Raw genomic sequence first — 18742 nt, 5'->3', positions numbered from 1 at the left:
CAGAAACAGGTGCTGCCCATCCAGTTCTCCCGGTTCACGGTCTCGCCTGCCCCAGTGTCCCGGTTCTCCATCACCCACGTCTCCGACTCGGACATGGACTCCATAGGAGGTGAGTCCCCCCCGTGACGCTGCTCTGTGGGTGACCAGGACCCCTATCCCTGCCGGGGGCTGCCGTCAGTGCCAATGGCACTGTGAGCCATGGGACACCCTGGCCTTCTGCCCGCGGGGATGGTCACCACCCGCAAAGGGCCGGGTGTCCCGTGGAGGGCGGGACCCTCTCACGACCCCTCTCGGCTCGTTGCAGGCAGCAGCGAGGACGGTGACCGGGAGTGAGCCCGCCGGGACACAGCCGGCATCGCCCCGGCACCGGGCAGGCGCAGGACGGCGGGACCGGGCACGGGGGCCGCCCGTGGGCTCCCAGACCCCGCTCTGGATTTTTTAGGCAGATTTTCTCGGAAGGAACTCGTTTGCTGCTGCGAGTGGGAGTGGGGCCGTGCCCCCCGCGGGGCCAGGCGGTGGGTGACGGTGACGGCCGTGCGTGTGTGTGCGGGTGGCTGTGTGCGTGCGTGCAGAATACACACTTTATATATATATATACATATATATATATAAATTATAGCGTTTAAAGGGTAGTGCCCTGACCTAGCTAACATTTGCAGAGTGTCCCCCCAGTGAAGTTCCCCCCCTTTGGCTTCTTGCCCACGCGTGCTCCCCGAGGTGGGGTTTGTCCCCACACGTCCTGTGCTGTCCCCTCCCCGTGCCGTGTGCTTGGTCTTGCACCTTGTGGCAGCTTGGCTGCCCCAGGGCTGCCCCACAGCCACCCTACAGCTGCCCCACGGCTGGCCCACAGCCACCCCACGGCCACCTCACGGCTGCCCCAGGGCTGCTTCAAGGGCATCCCACGACATTCCCGAGTGAGGAGCCGCAGGCTACTGCCACCGTTGATGTCACTCCCCGTGCCAGGAGTGCCACTGTCCCTCCAGGGGGGGCACCATGGCTTTTGGGGCTTGGGGGGGCTCCCCTCCCTTTGCTTTTGGGGAGCAATCCCAACAGGGGGATCCTGAGGACTGGTGGAACTGTTGCCCACTGTGGCAGGGAACGACACGTGGAGGGCTGGTTAGGGGGGGAACATCCACCCCCAGGACCTGCCAACCTGACTATTTTTGTATTTAAAGAAAAGGATTAGAAAAACCCAGCCCCAAACCCACCCCAGAACCAAAACTCGCTGTTGACTGAACCCACATTGACGCGATTTTAAGTTATTGCTGCCAAAGAGAAGTATCGAGTCGGGGGGAGGGGGGCAGGGGGTGCTCGCAGTTCTTTGTTACATTTTTTTTTTTTTTGGGTTTCTTCGTTTTTTGGTTTTTTTCTAATTCATTCGAGGCTTAGGATAATTGTGCAATTCCAGCTTCCGGAAGGAAATAGAAGTAAGCGGAGCTGAACGAAACCTTGAAATCAGGGCTGGTTCCTTTTGGGGTCTATAGACCAAACCCTGAGGTGAGAAATGTCCCCTGTGAGCGCCCCCCGCCCCATGTCCTGGCTCCTGGCACCCCGTGTGCAGGTGGTGAGGGCACACGGATGTCCTTGTGCACAGACACGTGCACCCACGTGGGATGGGGCTGGTGCCAGGGGTTCTGCTCCGTGCCATGGGATGATCCCACCCTGGGCTGGGCACAGCTCTGGCACCAGGACCCTGTGGGATGAGCCCATCCCCAGCCTGGCACTGTGATGCCACTCGGGTTCCAGCCAGACGTTCCCATACTCGCCCACCCTCCTCCCACCCATCCAGCATGTTTCAGCCCACCCTGGAGCTGTATCTCAGCTGGAGCCCCCTCAGTGCTCAGAAGGCTGTTGAGGGTCCCGGGGGACCCCAACTTCAGCCCCAGGGTGGCTGTGCCACCCCGTACCCCCTATTGCTGGTTCCTCCCCACCACTAGGCAATTAATGCTTTATTTAAGTGTTTTATTTAAGTCCCCACCTGGCCTGTAACCCACCCCCCCTCAGTTCTCCCAAGCTCTTCCCTTACCCTTTGCAGCTGGGGGGCCACCCCCTGCACTGACCCGGGGTGCAGCACCCATGGGTGCTGCCTGTGCAGGAGTGGGATGCTCCTGGGATTCCCTTCCTGCAGCATCCACCCTCCTGCCCCCCCTGCCTCCCCTTCCCTGCACACCACCAGCACCACAGGTGCTCTCCCCCCAAGCCCCTTGCACCCAGGGGTGCTGGTCCAGCCCCCCACCCCACCCTGGGTTTGGTCTATGGCGCCGCAGGTCCCGGCTCCGGAGGGTGGATGAGGACAGAGCTGTGGCTTGGGTAACTTTTTTAATAGAAAGGCTCTTCTTACATGGTCTATTTTCTCAATACGGGTCATAATTGCTGTATTTTTTATCAGTGCTGATTTCCATACAGCTCCCAGCATGTGTGTCAAATCTCATCGGGCCAATAATAAAGTTTTTAAAATATCTTAAGCCGTTTCCTGCCCCGATCATTGCCCGGCACGCAGGATGGAGCCAGCTCGGGATGGACCCGGGGCCAGGCCGTGCCTCTGGCCAGGGAAAACGCTGCAGGAGGGAAGGTAGTGAGGGATTTAATTGCTCATAAATTACTTTTTCTCATAAAAAATTATTTCAGGTTACGTCTTGCAGGTGCCACCGAGCCAGGAGGTGCAGCGAAGCCCCCGGGGGCTGGTTGGAGCCAGGGTGGCTACTCAGGGGTCCCGGGGGGGCAGCCCCTGGCACAGGGGTGGAAGAGGACAACGCTGTGGCCGAGGGGACCCCAGGCCTGTCCCCACCCTGGGCTGTGACCACCAGCCCTCTCCCACCCACTGCACCTGCACCAGTGGAGCCCTTCCCCTCACCCCTGCCCCGTGTGGTCCCCCACCCATCTGCTCCAGCCCTGGGAGAAGAGGAGGCACAGGAGAGGAAGAGGAGGCACATCACGGAGCAGGGAACCCTCGTGTACAGCTGGAGCCTGGACGGTCGCAGGAGAAGCTCTTTTCCTGCAGCGGAGCTGGAAAATCCATCGTATGGAACATGGGAGAGATGAACCACCACATCCCACTGGGACTGAGCCCCGCGCTGGCACCACTCTGTGCCCGGCCAAGCGCCCACTGCCCAGACTGTGGTGACCAGGACATGCTGCACTAGTGATTGGGAAGTGCAAAATGAGAAATACAACAGAAAAAGCAAAAACTCTGTTCGGCATCAACCACTCACCCACGGGAGACACAATTCCTGCCTGGAAACCCCCTTCTCCCTGTTTTTGGAGCAAGGACGAGACTCCTGTGTTGGCTCCCTGAAACTGCAGAAGGGCCCGGGAGCCACCTCACTCGTGGGCACTCCCAGCAATAAGCTTAGCAAGTGTGTGTATATATATATTTATATATATTTATCTCTATCTATCTCTCTCTCTCATGCAGCCCTAGGAATAGAGGAAGAGCAAACAGCCAAGCAAGAGGTCTGGAGGGAGCTCCTGTCTGCGGGGAGCAGGGCTCCCCCAACTGCCCCAGGCACCCCAAGGCTTCCACACCGCCCTCGCCTCCACAAGTGTTTTTTTCTAGCTTATATTTTACAGCAGTACCGTAATTCCCTACAATATCCCGAGCCCTGGCACTGCAGGAGCTCTGGGACCAGAGCTGGCCCTGTCCCAGCAGGGGCTGCAGTGCCAGCACCCTGCTGCTGGTGTGCCAGCCTGGAGGATGGGGTGGGCATCCAGGGTCTGGTGGAGCCTGGGAGCTGCCTACAGTTTCCACCTTCCCTTGGCTTGCACAGGGTATCCGGGCTATCCCACCTTTCCTAGGGGTCCCTCCTGTCTGGGCAGGGGAGAGCAGGGGGACTGTGTCCCCTCTGCCACTGCCACCCCACCGGAGCACTGTGAGCCCCTGGAGCCCCTTCTCCAGCTGAGCCCATTTTCCCACCCATGGCAAACTGCTGCTCAGCCTGGGAACCATCCCAGCCCCAGGACGTGCTGCTCCAGCTCCGGGATGTGCTGCCACCACACTCCTTGGTGTGGGCAGAGGACAGGTGACACCACCGTGGTGTGACCCTCTGCCACCAAGGGGGACAAGCTGGGTCTAGAGAAGAGAGAACTAGGGCACTAGCTTGAGCCTTTGGCTTTCGAAGCAGCAGGATTAAATAAATTCCGCCTAAAAATGAAGTCCTGGGAAGCCGGACATGCAGTGGTGAGGATGAGGAGGACGAGGAGGTGGCGAGTGCCGCGGGCGCCAGCGCTCCCCGATCAGCTGATGAGCGGAGCCGAGCGGTCGTTCGTCACCGTTGGCTTCAGCTGGACGTTGGCAAAGGGGTTTCTGCGGAGGAAGAGGAAGGAGGAGTTAACGGGGGGACGGCGGCAGTGGGGCTGGTGAGGACGGGGCACCGGCACAGCGAGCGGGCACTGGCGAGACCCCAGGACAGCAGCTTTGGGAAGGGGTTAACTGGAAAGGCTCTGCCCTGTGGAGCCCCCAGCTGAGCTGCCCCCACTCCTCAGCTCCTCTCCCAGCCAAAGCCCTGGTAGGTGTCAGAGATGAGCCGAGGGCAGCTCCATGTGGGATGTTCTCCTACCTCACTCTCCATCAGCCTAAAGCAGGAGATGCCATGGGGGACCAGGACTGCAGAAGCTGTTCCAGTCCCCTCCAGGCTGGACTCACACAGTTTCCACAGATGGGAGCACCACGAGATCACCTGGCTCTGCATTACCCTGCTCCAGGTTATGGCCTGACCTCCCAGCCAAGGGCAGAGCTGGCAGCTCCCTGCAGAGGCCTTGTGCTGCCTCTGGAGAAGTTACTATCCAAGAGTGTGGGAGATAAACAACACCTGGATGGACTTGGCAGAGCCAAGAGACCAAGCCCAGCCCAGCCAGCCTGACATGGGGTTTCACCTACCTGGGATGTCCCCCACACCGTCCTGTCACTTGGCCGCCATCACTTGGCCAGGACAGGATACAGGGGCTCCCTTGGCATGGGGAGCATCCTTACCCCACCCCGAGAGGTCTCCTCTGTGCTCTCCCAGCAGGAGTTAACTCCCTGGAGCTGTGGGCAGCTCTGAGGGTTCCACTGGCTGTCAGGGGTGCCTGGGGTCATTGGGTCCAAACCTGCACTGGGCAGGGAGCCACCAAGCAGCTCCCTACTCATCCTCTCTGTCTCACCTGCCCAGTGCCCCCAGCCCTCCCCAGGGAGCCACATAATCCCTCTCCTTTCCCCACGGGAAGCTATGGCCATGGCCCACCACACACGTGGGTCCCACAGCTGGGCCACTGGCCAGTCCCCCACCACGGAGGCACCAGACGTGGATGCACGTAAGGTGCAACTGGACTGAACAGCTTTGGGATGTCCCCAGAAGCTTTGGAATGTCCCCAGAGCAGAAGGAAGAGGCTGGGACCCCCAGCCCCCTGGGACAGGCACTCACTGTCTGCCCCAGGCCCCCTCCTTGCCATCCCTCATCTCTCCACGTGCACTTTTTCTCTCCTTAGAAGATAAATGGCTTCTGCTTAAAAATAGGGTAATTAATTTCCCACCTAATTAATGCAGATGCTTAGATCACTTTCCCCCCCAGGATGCCAAAATAGATTCTCAGGACTGGAGGGAGAGGAAAAGTTGCTTTGATGAATCACCCGGGGCTCTCATTTAACTATTTCTGTGCTAGCAGAGAAGAGCTATTGGGATGGAGCCTGCAACTCCAGGGAATACAGCTCATGGATCAAACAGAAACGGGAAGAGGGCTCTCCAGGCTCTGCAGTGCCAAGGTGGGTGTCGACTCCCAGGGAAGCTCCTCCATCCCATCCCAGGGGCCAGGATGAGGAGGCTCCCAGGACAAGGAACCTCCTGGGACAAGTCTACAACAAAAAAGCTGCTCAAAAAACTCGAGGTTAGTGCGGACGTTCCCTGCCCCGCTGGAGAGTGGGCTGGGGCTGGCGATGGGCACCAGAGACCTACAACCGAAGAGGCTGGTTAGGGGCAGCGGGGGAAGCGCAGGAGCAGCTCAGCATCCCGGGAAGCGCAGCCACGGCAGCGGAGCGAGCGGCCGTGCAGAGGCAGCGCGGTGAGACCCGGAGCTCCCGCCACCGGGCCGGGGGCAAGCGGTGACCGATGGAGGGGACGGGGGCAGGGGGAAGCAGAGCGGTGGCACCGTCCCCGCGCAGCCCCGCGGCCTCACCCGCTGCCCAGCGCACCCAGGGCTCGGCCCCCCGACACCGTCAACTTACTAACTACGGGCAGGGGCACCTCAAAACCTGGCCACTTCAACATCGGGGCTGCAAGGGAAACAGAAGGCACGTTGGAGGACACCGGGACGCTTGATGGGAACAGAAGGTCGTGGTTAAGGAGAGACTTAAGGCTCTGGGCAGGCGGCCCCAGAGCCCGCCGGCCACCCCGCACACAGCACGTCAGGCAGAGGAAACAGGAGGAAAAAGAAGAAAAAGGAGGAAAAGTTGTGTTTATTGAGTCGCTGGTCCTGCGAGGAGGGGAAGGAAGGGCACGGCCAGCCGGGAGCCACCTGGGGAGCGCAGGGGTCGGGCACGGCGGGGCTGCGGAAGGGAGGGGGGGCTTCCTTCCCCCGTGCCAGCCATCCCCGCTTTCCCAGCGCCGGGAAAGCGCAGCCGGAGCCTTGGCATGCGGGAGCAGCAGCAGCAGCATCACCCCCTCAGGTGCTCACAGAGGGGGGACCCGGCTCTTAAACAGTTGTCGCTGCTCCCGCTCAGCGAAGCTGTTTAATGCCAGCGGGGCCGGGCGTGCACGGGTAGCAGCCGGAGCCTCCCACGGCCGCCCCGCGCCGAGGGATGGAGCAGGGAACAAAAACATGGCACGGGAATGTGCGGCGGGCGATGCAGGCGGTGAGGGCAGCACACAGGCACGGCAGCCGAAAAAGACACCGAGGCCCAGCTCAATGCAATAAATAAAACTTTTATTCGAACAATAACTCAGTACAGGGCACAATTCTCTCTGGCTTTTAAAAAAAGGTTTTTCACCACTTTACAATCTCCACATAGGCTTTGCTAGGCTGGGTTTGTGGGTTTTTTCCCCCTCCCCTACTCTCTGCCATTCAGCATGAAATATCCTGGGTTAAAAATCTTTAGCAAAATTCGGACATCGATGCAGGAAGGGCTCGGAACAACGTGCCTGTAGGCGAGGAGATAACCCAAAAACTGGTCTGGGGGGAGTCTATTGCCAGCAATGTCCCAGTAAACAGGCAATGTCAGAGGTCTTAAAAATCACATCAGAAAAAAGCGTGAACAGCTTTGCAGTGGAGATGGCCACGGGCACTGGGAGGGCTACGGGCGAGTGCAGGAGTGGGACCCCAGTGCCAGGTGGGAGCCCCCCTGGGCACTGCCGAGCCCACCATGGGGCACAGCGTGGGGTCTGCCTCGCCCAAGCCCAGTTTAGGGATGCGAGTGTGTCCCCGGACCCCCAGCCCTAACGTGAGGTAACAATACCTTGCTACAAAAAATATATATATATTTATAAAACAACCAGGAGTAACCCTTCTGGGGGGGGGTTTCCCACGGCCGGCGGGACCCCAGCCCAGAAGCAGCCCTTTCCCCGGGGCGGGGGGTCTGTGCCATCCGCTTCTCCCAAAGCCACCGTGGTGGGATGGAAGCGGATCAGGCTGAGGGGGAGGCGCGGGGACGCTGCCCCCCCTCCGGGAACGGCATCCCGGGCGCGGGCATCCCGGATGCTCAGTAACAGTACGGACACCAGAGGCCATGCATATGTGTTCCAGTCTGGGAGTTTGGTCCAGGCTCGTGCGGGGCGGCCGGCGCGGCCCCGGGGGGACAGTGCATCGCTAACATCACACGGGAGGACAAACACGGGTCCCACTAAGTGTCAGCTGCACTCGGGCTGCGAGCACAGGCAGTTTCTGCTCCGAAAAGGCTTCAGAAACAAGGGCACTGTGAACACCGGGGAGGGGTGAGAAGCACCATGGTTTCCTTGAAGATCACAAGAGTTTCGAATCCAAAAGAAGTAGAGAAAGAGAAACGAAAGGGAAGGAAAAAAAAAAGGGGGGGGAAAAGAAGCAGAAAGCTCTTCCAAGCAGCAAGGGGCCGCCGCGAGCCCGGGTGTCCTCACACCGTTGATACCAAACTGCCACTGCCGCTGCGGAACAAAGCACAGAGATGCCAGAGTGGCCGGAGTGCCGCGAGGCTGCACCGCGCCGGGAGCCCAGCTCCCACACGGGACCCGCCACGGAGAGCTCCTCCCCAGCCACGGCTGTGGGCCTAACCCCGAGAGCAAGACGGGGCAGCACCGAGGCAGAGGGGACGGGGAAGGTGCCAGGGAAAGACCCTGAGAGCGTGTGCTCTCCATGGCCTCGCTATCCAGGGGCGAGCCCGGAGCAGGTCAGGGAGACGGGACTCTCTGGAGGAGCACAAGGCTGGGGACACCAGGGCTGGCCCTGGGACCTGCCCTCCCCGGGTCCCTCTGTGCTCACAGATGACACCTGCACTGTGTCCCCCACCGCTGGCCCCATCCCAGCCACTGCCAGTGCCCCGGGGAGCCTGTGCAGGGACCCCCATGGGGACACGGCACCACAGCTTCACCCGCAGCCAACACCAACAGTTTACAGGGAATGTGACAGGAAGGTGACATCTTACCTGCTGACGGACCTCGTCCCATAGTCATCGAGACCCTGCAGAGAGGAGGGAGGAAGCACAGTGAGGGGGGATGTGGGCTGTGCCTGTTCAGGTGCCACCAGAGGGTCACGAACAGACCAAAGTGCATCAGGACCCAGGGATGGCAGGGTCGAGAGCCGATGCATTTGGAGAGGAAAGGGAGAGATGGAGATGGCTGGAGTGGAATTCAGACAGCAGGGAGTGAAGTTGCACCACTCTCTGAAGAATTTATCTGACCAGACACAGGAAAAAGACAGCTGGGAGAGCCCTGCTCTGCCCTGCCCAGCCCTTCCACGAAACTGAGCTCCATCTGCTTCTGAGATGCCAAACACTTGGAAGGGGACTGAACAAGTTTGAGAGACCAGTGAAATGTTCTGTGGAAAGAGGGTTTGTCTGTATTAACTCCCACCAGAAACCCACAGGGTTTTGGAGCATTTTCTCCTTCAGCCGGTGCTGGATGGGCTTTGCAGTGGGGAAGGACTGAGGGGCAGATGGGGATTGAGCTTGGAGAACATCCCTTAAGGACATCCATCCCTCCTGAGTGAGGGCCTGCCGTGGGATATGATCATGGAGCAGCTCTGCTCCCCATTACAAACACAGGACCACTGCAGGAAGGAGGAGGAGTCACTGACTTCTGAACTGGCCACACACCAGGGATCAGAGACCCACCTTCCCACTGTCCCAGGAATACTCCCAGCAACAAAACCCACTTCCAGCAGCAAATCTTGCTGGGAAAACCCAGCAAACAGCAAGAAGTGGGGCTGTGCTTCCACCTCACTCCCTGCAGAGAGGAGCAGATCCCAGTTGGAGCACCCTGCTGAAGGGTTGGGTGCTGAGTGGCCACCTCTCCCCCTCCTCATGCTCTCCTCACCTGCTGGCACGTGATGCCAATGTGGCTCATCCCATACGTTCATTTGGTGGGACAGCTCCACTACACCAGTGGCTCCTGGGTTAGGCTGATCCTGTCTACACGTGCATCCTCCCCAGCTCGTTATCTGAGAAGCCCTGAGCTCTCTTTGAACACCTTCCAGAGTCCTGGCTGGGGTCTGCCCCAGCCCCACCGTGGGACTGTCACCGGCTTGAATTGGCAGGTGCCAGAGAAAACGCTTCCAGCTGCCTGTGAGCAGCCTGTTTCTGGTGGGAGACTCCCATGGAGTCAGCAAGTGTTGTCCTTTGGGGGTTTACGGGGCTGTTTTGTGCCACTGCTCCCCGTGCCTTGCCCGTTCCCCCCCATCCACAGCTCTCCTCTCCTGCTGCCTCCCTGCAGCACTCGTCCCTCCTCCCCAGGAGAGGGGGGAGGCAGGAGCAGGGCCCCAGGCAAAGCACATGGGTCACCAGGCAAAAACCAGCCAAACTGCCGTAAATCCCAAGGGAAACATTGCGTGCGTTGGACTTACAGCTGTCGACCTAGTGTAAGGCTTGTAGTGAGCGGAGGGTGCTTGGCAGAGGCCACTGGAATAGTCTTTAATTGCACACCCATAGGGCATTAGGTAGTCCTAAAACAACGAACAGAGGTTGGAGAGCCGCCCTCCGGCACCCCCACGCATCCAACCACGCCGGGACCGGGAACACGCTCCCGCACATCCCGCCCAGGAGGAACGGGGAAGCCGCAGACCCCCAGCCACCACGGCCAGGGACTATGCCCAGGGATTTGCTTAGGAATGCATCCCCCATTCCTAAGACATCCCCCAGCGTGGGAGCAGCCCTGGCAGCACAGGCTCACCTGGGAGAAGGCGGGCACGGCCACGCTGTACGGCCGCTGCTTGAAGGTGCTGCTGCCCTGCGCCGGGAAGGCCTGGGAGGCCATGCCATAGTCGGGGGGCGGGATGGCGATGTCGTCCTTGTCCAGGAGGTTGCCGGTGCTGCTGCTCTTCCCTTGCTGCAGGCTGAGGGGGATCCAGAGCAGAGGCATCAGCATCAGCCCACACCGTGCAGAGACCCCCCACGGCCACTCGCCCACCCATGGCAGAGTCACACAGCAAAAGTCAACCCGGGTCAGAGACCACCTGCCTGTGCTGGGAGTTATTTCTAATGAGAATTCCTCAATAATTCCTAACCCTCATCTCAAGTCCACAAGGCCATCCTGGAAGCAGCACAGGGACCCCCTGGCACCCCGCACAATGCTCCTACCTGGTGTGGACCCGCTCGCTGCCATCGTTGTCGAGGACCCGTGTGTAGGAGAAAGGAAACCAGCCCCTCCTGAAAGGCAAAGGCAGGGGTGAATCCAAAGGTTTATCCATGGAGCATCCAGACAAGGTGGTTTTTGAGGACAGCCCCCACACTCACATTTTGGTTTTCTCGCTCTCTCCGTAGTGCCAGCCGTCCCGGGCCTCTGGGACCAGCAGTGTGATGAGGTCACCCTCCTTGAAGCTCAGGAGGGTGCTGTTGTCCCCGGCAGCGTGAGAGAAAATGGCCTGAACCCTCGTCCTGCCGTTCCTCTCGAGCCCGGCAGCCATGGAGCTGGAGCGTGGCAGTGTCTTGTTTTCAGCTGCAGGGGACAGAGACCAGTGAGTGCCCCAAGTCCTTGACCCCCTGGCCATACCCAGGCACAGGACAGGCCCCTACCCTTCCTTAGTTTGTCCCAGGTGCCAACAAAGCCTTCAGTGTGACTCACACCTTCCCCCTGAACAAACAGGTTCAGACTCTCAGCATCGCCCACCAGCTGCAGCAAAGGGAGAAGCCTCCCTGCGCCAGATTCCACAAGATTTTCCTCCTGGAAACCCTGTGAATCCCCACGGCAGAGCCCAGCTTCCTAAGCCCCAGCTTCCTAAGCCCCAGGTCAAGAGGGACAGGCAGCCCCTGACACCAAGGGGGTGCTGTCGGCCACTGCCCCATCACCACCAGCATCCCCATAACCGTCCCCATCGTGGCTGCAGGTGGGCCCTGCCAACCTCTCCTTGAGCATCAGCTGGCACAGGCAGACCCAGGCCCCCCCAGCAGCCCCCGAGGGGAGGACGGGGCCTCACCTGAGGCGTAGCTGTTTTTCGGTGGCACGTTTTTGCGAACTGGGAGTGTGTTGGAGTAAGAGTCACTCAGCTGCTTCTGAGGCTGGGGAGGAGATAAAGATTTGGGCTGTGCTGGCTTCATCTCAGACCAGTGGTTGTACCCGTCGCTGTCTGGGCCTGAGACTCCGTTCATCACCGGCATGGCCTCCTGCGCCGACATGCGCTACGAGAGAGGAGGGGAGGGGAACAGGGGAATGTCCTCGTTAGGCATCCCAGCACAGCTCCGGGGAGGGGGGCAGATCAGAGTTTCAGCCTGTTTGGTTTAGTCCCCCAGTCAGAACACACTGCTCTGGGGGGAGCAGTGGGGTCACCTCCATGGTATTTTACTGCTCTGAGCTGCCTTGCACCTCCTGAGCTCTGCTGCTCGGCTCGTGCCCCCACATCACGGGGGAGACCCTCTTCCAAAGGGTCCTTCATCCCAGGAGTCACTCCAGGGGCTTTCTCCCACAGTTACTGGGGTAACTGGGTTCAGTTCCACAGCTCTGGGACCAGCATGGTCAGACAAGTCCAGCTCGTGGGTTCCCCAAACCACACCCAGGAGCCCCTGTCCCTCCAGAGCTCAGCAACCCTGGTGGAATGGGATGGGATGGGATAGGCTGCCCATTCCCATGGCAGGCTCCTTCCCACATCCCAGGACGGCACATGCATGGAACTGCCCGTCCCTGTGGATCAGTGACAGCCCATCCAAAGGCCACTTGCCGAGGACAGCGGTGACACCGGCCCAGGCTCATCCCTCCGGCTTTGCTCAGAAGGGCAGCACAGCTTCCACCACGGAGATACTTACTCCTACAAAAGGTGCCAGTTCCGGGGGGACAGGGAGAGGTTTGGCACCAGGGATGGGGTCAGAGATGATGAGGTTGGACTTGGATGTGGACAGAGGGCTGGGCATAATGGTGCCATTGCTGCTGGCAGCCATCTGCTGCATCAGCTGTATGGCGCGGTCCGGGATCTTGTTGGGATCTGAGCAGGATTGCTGCCACAGCGGCAGCTTGTGTGTCAGCATCTCCTTCCCCTGCAAGAGGAAAACAAGGTGTGAGGGCACAGGGTGTGGAAAAACACCCCAGCTCTGTCCTGCTCCCTGGTCAGCTCCACATGGATCCAGGGCTGAGCTGATCCGGGACTGATCAACAGCTCTGTGCGTGGCATGGGCATGATAACACACAGGGATGTCCTGCTTCCAGGCAAGATAACACACAGGGATGTCCTGCTTCCAGGCAAGATAACACACAGGGATGTCCTGCTTCCAGGCTCTGATGGTAGCTGGGCCAGAGAGGTGTCATGAAAAATGGGAAGGAGGGAAGGAAAAGGTAATCCATCTCCCTGGCTTATTCTGAGGCATCCTGTGTGCAGCATCTGAGGGCTGCAGGGAGTTGGGCAGGGCACTGAGCTCTGTGTGGAACAGAGGAATAAAGCCTGCCCAAAGGCTTGGCAGGGCACAGTCCATGGTCCGTGCTGGCCCCACATCCCGAGGGATGAGTGGCATCTTTTGAGTGCTCAGCCCTGACAGTCTCCAGCTCCTCTCACTGCATCCAGACTCCGCTGCTCCCTGCCTGTGGCAGGACCAGCAGCCACCTGCTGCCATGCTCCAAGCCAAGGGGGGAAAAAAGATGGAACTAAACTTGTCCTTATTCTCCCAGGATGTACGAGCATCCCATCGTGTGACTCTGAGGGGGGAGATGTCCAAAACCCCCTGAGGTCACTCCCCCACTGCAGCAGAGGGTGACCCGACACTTCTGCCTGACTTCACCTGGAGACAACTTGGTCCCCATGTATCAAAACCCCACTAAGCTAATTTCAAAGTCCCAGTACCTTTCCCCAGTATGTCCCAGCAGCTCCAGTCTTGGGACCCTCCAGGAGCTCCAGGCAACAGTGGGATGGAGTTTTTAGTTGGACACCCACCACACTCTGGACAAGCCACCTGCAAAGTCCCTCCTGCAAAATCACCCTCCATGTGCTGCTGCAGCAACAAGTTTTTGGCTCGTGTCTGCTGACCCCCAGCCCTGGGGAGATGTTTTTCCCTCCTGCACTGTGCTCGCCATGCCAAGCGTGGATTCATCCCGCGGCGCAGCGCGAGGACAGCGCTGACTAATCCCAACTCCCTCTCCTGCTCCCGGAGCCAAGCGTGGCAGTGACAGATGGCTGCTGTGAGCCACGGAGGGTGGTGCTGGGGAACAACCAGAACGGGAGCACGAGGCTGCAGGAGCAGCGCCGGCGTTCCCAGCCCTCATCCGGATGGATTCTGCTCTGGGCCAATATGGGATGCTGCCGCTTCCCAGGTTGGCAGGTGGCAGTTCCAGCCCTTGGTCCAGGCAGCCATGGGCAAGAGGGATGTGGGGCTGTCACAGGCAAGAGGGATTAGGAGCAGTTGTTCCTGCTGGGGCATCCCCCTCTGTCCCTTGAGCTGCAGGAGCCCCACCAGCTTTGGTTTTTGGAATATCAGGCTGCTCCACAGGCAGTACCTCAAGATGGGAGCATCCCCCCAGTGACAGGGCAGCTGGGACCGGCTCCGGTGGGTGCGACTCACCTTGGCGTGGTAGGTGATGGCACTCTTGGCTACCGCGCACTGCTTCTCCACCAGGAAGCAGAACCGTCTCCTCTCTTCCGTCAGAGCTGTCTTGTAGCCATCAGAGACGTAGTTTTCCAGCTCCCCTTGCTTGTTGCTGATGGCTTCGATGTACTAGAACAGGGAGAGGAGCTGCCGTCACTGCCGAGCGCGGGGCAGGGGGTGCTGCAGCATCCTCGGAGAGGGGCCAGCGGTGGGGGCAGCAGGCAGCCCCCCCCAGCACAGGACAGGCACACATGTGCCTGCACAGCCCCTCCAACCCGCCCTTACTCATCGGAGCCCCCCACGCAGAGGCGCTGACTCAGCTCGTGGGCTGCCGGGACGAGCTGTACCCGCGGCCGCCCGCTCACCACCCGGGCTCGGAGGCGCCTGCGGGGGCCGGGGGGGCTGCCCCGATGGCCCGGCCCTGGCAGCGGCCCCCGCAGCCCCCGGCTGGTCCCTGCCAGCGCACAAACCGCCGCGGCTCCGGCCCGGGGCTGAACGCCCCCGGTACCTCCCCTGCTGCCGCTGTCTGCGCCCAATCCCTGCCGGGGTCCATCGCTGGATGGGCAGGGCTGTGCCGCTGGGAAGGGAAGGGGGGGCTGCAGCAGGATGGCACGTGGACCCCTCCAACACACACAACCAGCAGCGATGATAAAACTACCACCAGCGTCTTCAATCTGTGTTAGCCAGTCAGCCACTGGGACACAAGGACAGTGCCAGGGCAGTGCCACACGCTGGCACAGGATCCCCTGGTGAGGACTGCTGGGGTGGTTCTTCCCAGGGGCCACACTCCAGGGCTGGCAGACGCTGTGGCCCTGCCAGTGCCAGGCAGAGATTCCACAAATGCGGCAGCCAGAGGCTCCTCCACTGGCTCCTGCTCTCCCCGCGTGCCGGGTGCCAGCACGGCTGTGCCACACCAAGCTGTGCCAGCGCTGGCACACGGGGCTGGGGGAACACAGGGGACTCCAGGGACTGCAGAGCACCACCAGCACCCCCGAGCACGGAGCACACGAGGTGTCCCCAGCTCCCCGAGCTGCCCACTTTCTCCTCCCTCCATCCCTTTGGATGCCCCCAGCTCCACTGCAGGGAGTTCCCACCTGGGATGTGGCACCGGGAGAGCAGCATCTGTCACCCACCCATCGCTGTCCTGCCCTGTGACATCTCCTTGTCACCAGCTCTTCCCCAGGATGGCAACACCAAGTTGGAAAGCCACAACCACCCCCAGCCCAGGCAGGGCTGGGCCTACTTCAGGCAGCCTGAACTTCTCCAAGACAGGAATTAAACTGGAAATTCAGGGCCCAAAGCAGTTTTGTTGCTTTCTTCACGGTTATCAGTTATTTTTAGCATGCTCCAATATTTATTAGCAGACACATAAAATGGAGCAAACCAACAAAAGCAACGAGATTCAGTGGCATCCCAGACTTCAAAGGGGTATTATTTTGGGGCTGGTCCTGGTCCTGTTCCCACCCTGCTCTGAGCATCCCCCCAACAGCAAACCCCGTGCATGGTTGTGCCAGACCCAGCAGGTTTTAGGTGTCCCCCCATGCACCAACACAGGTGGGGGAAATGGGTTAAAAATCCAGTTTGCAACCAACAACCCTGTTTCAAGGAGAGGTTTTCCCCCCCCCCCCAGAATTAGAAAATCCAGTGCAAATGCCCGCAGTCAGGAACAGAAATAAGTGAAGGGAACCGAGCTAATGGCACCGGGCACAGAAGTGGAAGTGGTGGAGGTTTTGGTGTCAGCCCCAAGCAAAGGTATGGAAGGCCGGTGGCAGCTGGGCTGAGCTGGCACAGCGGCACAGGGGAGGCACAGGGGGGAGGCAGGGCACAGGGAGGAGGCGGCAGCAGCCCCGGACACGCCGGGGGCGGGAGCAGGAGGCCGTGGGAGGATGTGCTCGGGGAAGGCATCGCTCCCGCTGTGGGCTTGGGACAGCAGCACGCCGCCTCCTCCCGGGTATTATTAGCCGGGAACAGCACAGGGACAGAGCCCAGAGGCGTCAGCACGGCAGTGGTGATGGGAGCCAGGGGGATGGATGCCCCCAGAGAGCCCTTGGCTCCCTCACGGTCTGGTGCCCGAGCTCCTCCATGGCAGCTCTGCTACACCTGGGATGGATCGAGCACTGCTATCCCCACACACAACTCCCCAGAAAGTTTCTGTTCCAGGGGAAGCACCAGGACGATGCTCCCACTCCTGCAGAGCCCCATTTCTGGAAGGCAGCACAGCACAACCCTGACAGCACCTGAATTAGCAGGAGTGTGGGAGCACACCCAGACCCCGACCCCCAAAACTCATCCTGCCTAATTTACTAACTGGGCCATTGAGAATGAGAAGGTGAGGACTGAAATGAGTCCAGCTCCAGCTAATTTGGTTCAGCAGCACAAGGACCATCCCGCCACGGTTCCCTGTAGGATCACCATCCCCAGGTCAGCCACTGCCATGCCCCGGCACGGCGGGCGGGCACAGCTCCAGCCCAAACACACCACAGCACAGGGAGAAACCCTTATCTCAGCAACGTGAGAGCTTCAGTTCTAACCATGATTTAAATATGCAGGTACAAGCCTTATTTACACCCCTGCTTGCAGGCTGGTTTTGCAAGGATCCTGCTGATTCCTCAGCTGAGGAAAGGCTTGTCTCAACGGCTCAGCCAGTCGGAACACGCCGCTCTGCGAGCACAGAGCCCACGCTCTAAACTTAGTACTCAGAGCTTTATATACTTTATGTAAATATGCTCCATGTGCCATTGATTTACCCAGAGCCTTGATTTTACACGTTATTCCATCACAAAATGGCGAGCGATGCTCCTTGTTCACGAGGTGCTTTTCAGTTTGGGTTTGCTCGAAACGACAGTGAGCTTTCAGATAATGCCTAGAAAGGCAAATTTAAATAACAACCCTGCTAGATGTGCCAGATGCACAGGGAAAAAGTAACACACGGATGCACAGGGAAAAAGAAACACACAAAGCACAGTGTAAAAACCTCAGGACTGTACTCCCAAGGAGAGGCTCTGGCTTAACCAGTAGCGGGGCTTCACCTGCAACCAGGTGCCCACCAGGACTCAGGGTTGCTGTTCATGTCTCCACACCCCATGAATGGGGGGAACCTGCAGCCACCCCACACTGTGAGCCCCAGCCAAACACCTTTCTCAGCTTGGTATGACATGATACCCCCTGTAAGGGTTGGGGGAAGGTGCTTCACCCCAGCCTTGGTGCACTCAGGCTCTGCAGTAGCCTCTCCAAGACCCCCACAACAAGCACCACTCGAGTGCTGCATTGCAAATTGAGACCTTGATTTAGGTTGTCAGCTTCAAATTCACATGTTAGGCATTGTCTAAATAGAATTCCCAGCTTAAAGGAGGAAAAACTCCCAATTTATGACCCGAGCAGGCAGAGAACCAGCCACAGCAGTGGTCATGGCTGTGCCCAGGGCCAGAGCAAACACTGGAGCCACCCAACAGCCCCAGAAAATCTTTTCTGGGTTTCTAGGTTGGAGAGGCCTCAAATAACTCCCCCGTCCCCCCCCTGCCTCCCGCATCCACTTCCAATTCACGGGAGCCGCTGACCTAATTAGCAATGTCAGCACGTGGTGGTGCCGGGCAGACGCTCTGGCACAAGAAGCTGCCATGACACAGGTCTGGCAGAGCCAGGGCCCCTGCCTGGTGCTGGGGTGGACCCCCAGCTGTGGGGGCTCAGCCTGGGACCCCCCCAGTGCCCAGGCACACGAGTGATGGGGGAGCGACGCTTGGCCACACTGGGCAACCTCCACCCTGCAGCCCAACCAGGTCACCCCCACGGTCAGACAGAGAATTAGGAGCACGAGAAGGTGGGAAGGGAACAAGCTGCTGCCAAGTCCCAGCTCGAGCAGCCGCTGTCGGCCCCGGCACGGAAAGGCAGGGCACACACAGCCCCGGCGTGCTGCTGACACCTTCCCAACGCCACAGCGACACATCCAGGGGTGTGAAGATCAAAGAGCAGCTGGGAAGTGTCAAGACCCGAGTTCCTTTCAAGCACAGGCTGCTGTCAGAGCAGGTAGAGCAGCACCATCGTCACCGCGCTCCTGCCGAGCCTTTGACAACCACATCCTCACTGGGAAATTAGTTCAAACTGTTCCATCCCAGCCAGGAACGTGCAAACTGGCTGGGAATATGAGCCAAGGGCAACACTGAGCCCCACCACAGCAATCATCACTACACACCCTTCTTGGTGATCGGGTGCATCTGGCACTAATCAGGCTGAGAGAAGGACTGGACCCAGGAACAAGCAGGAAGAAGCTGCCTTGGGGTCACCAGCACACCACAGTTTGGGCTGCCAGGACACCACAGTGCTGAGTTTTGAGGCCTGAAATCCCAGGGGAACACATGGTGGGCATGCTTCTATCCTGCACCAAGAGGGATGCAGAGCAGGGAAGGGACTGTGCCACTGCACCAGCTCCAGCTGGTGACCCTTAGGAGGGATTGCTCAGGACCAGTGGCACAGAGCAGTGGAAAAAGACAAAGAAAAGGTCAGAGAAGCAAGAGGACTCTGAGCTGTGCTGGATCAATGCAGCAGGCTGAAATACCTGGAAGGAGTAAACATGGAGAGAAGGGAGGATTTATTT

The 18742-nt window shown here is 59.5% G+C and overlaps 2 protein-coding genes across 9 annotated transcripts in view; one reads left to right on the top strand and one right to left on the bottom strand.

The window, feature by feature from the left end:
* Positions 1-1852, top strand: part of AATK (apoptosis associated tyrosine kinase) — a 10621-nt gene extending 8769 nt beyond the window's left edge. The window contains 2 exon segments of the mRNA XM_027667538.1: positions 1-109; positions 305-1852. The exon segment at positions 1-109 is cut by the window's left edge and continues 39 nt beyond it. Coding sequence (XP_027523339.1) covers positions 1-109; positions 305-333 — 138 coding nt within the window. The 3' untranslated portion in view covers positions 334-1852.
* Positions 1853-2306: 454 nt separating this feature from the next.
* The window catches only part of BAIAP2 (BAI1 associated protein 2), a 41807-nt gene continuing 25371 nt past the window's right edge, over positions 2307-18742 (bottom strand). The window contains exons 7-16 of one of the 8 annotated variants that reach the window (XM_027667541.1): positions 14128-14280; positions 12388-12615; positions 11565-11766; positions 10885-11086; positions 10729-10797; positions 10322-10484; positions 9996-10094; positions 8581-8615; positions 6196-6243; positions 2307-4303 (exon numbers count right to left, since the gene is read on the bottom strand). In XM_027667541.1, coding sequence (XP_027523342.1) covers positions 6216-6243; positions 8581-8615; positions 9996-10094; positions 10322-10484; positions 10729-10797; positions 10885-11086; positions 11565-11766; positions 12388-12615; positions 14128-14280 — 1179 coding nt within the window. In that variant the 3' untranslated portion in view covers positions 2307-4303; positions 6196-6215. Of the gene's footprint in view, positions 4304-6195; positions 6244-6872; positions 8084-8580; positions 8616-9995; positions 10095-10321; positions 10485-10728; positions 10798-10884; positions 11087-11564; positions 11767-12387; positions 12616-14127; positions 14281-18742 lie in introns of those variants that run through there. The other 7 variants (XM_027667539.1, XM_027667546.1, XM_027667544.1 and 4 more) reach the window with 7 other exon arrangements.

The sequence above is a fragment of the Corapipo altera genome, unplaced genomic scaffold, assembly GCF_003945725.1.
Source record: "Corapipo altera isolate COAL_440 unplaced genomic scaffold, ASM394572v1 305, whole genome shotgun sequence".
Lineage (NCBI taxonomy): Eukaryota > Metazoa > Chordata > Aves > Passeriformes > Pipridae > Corapipo > Corapipo altera.
The sequence above is the reverse complement of the archived record's forward strand: the minus strand, read 5'-3'. Positions and strand labels throughout refer to the sequence as shown.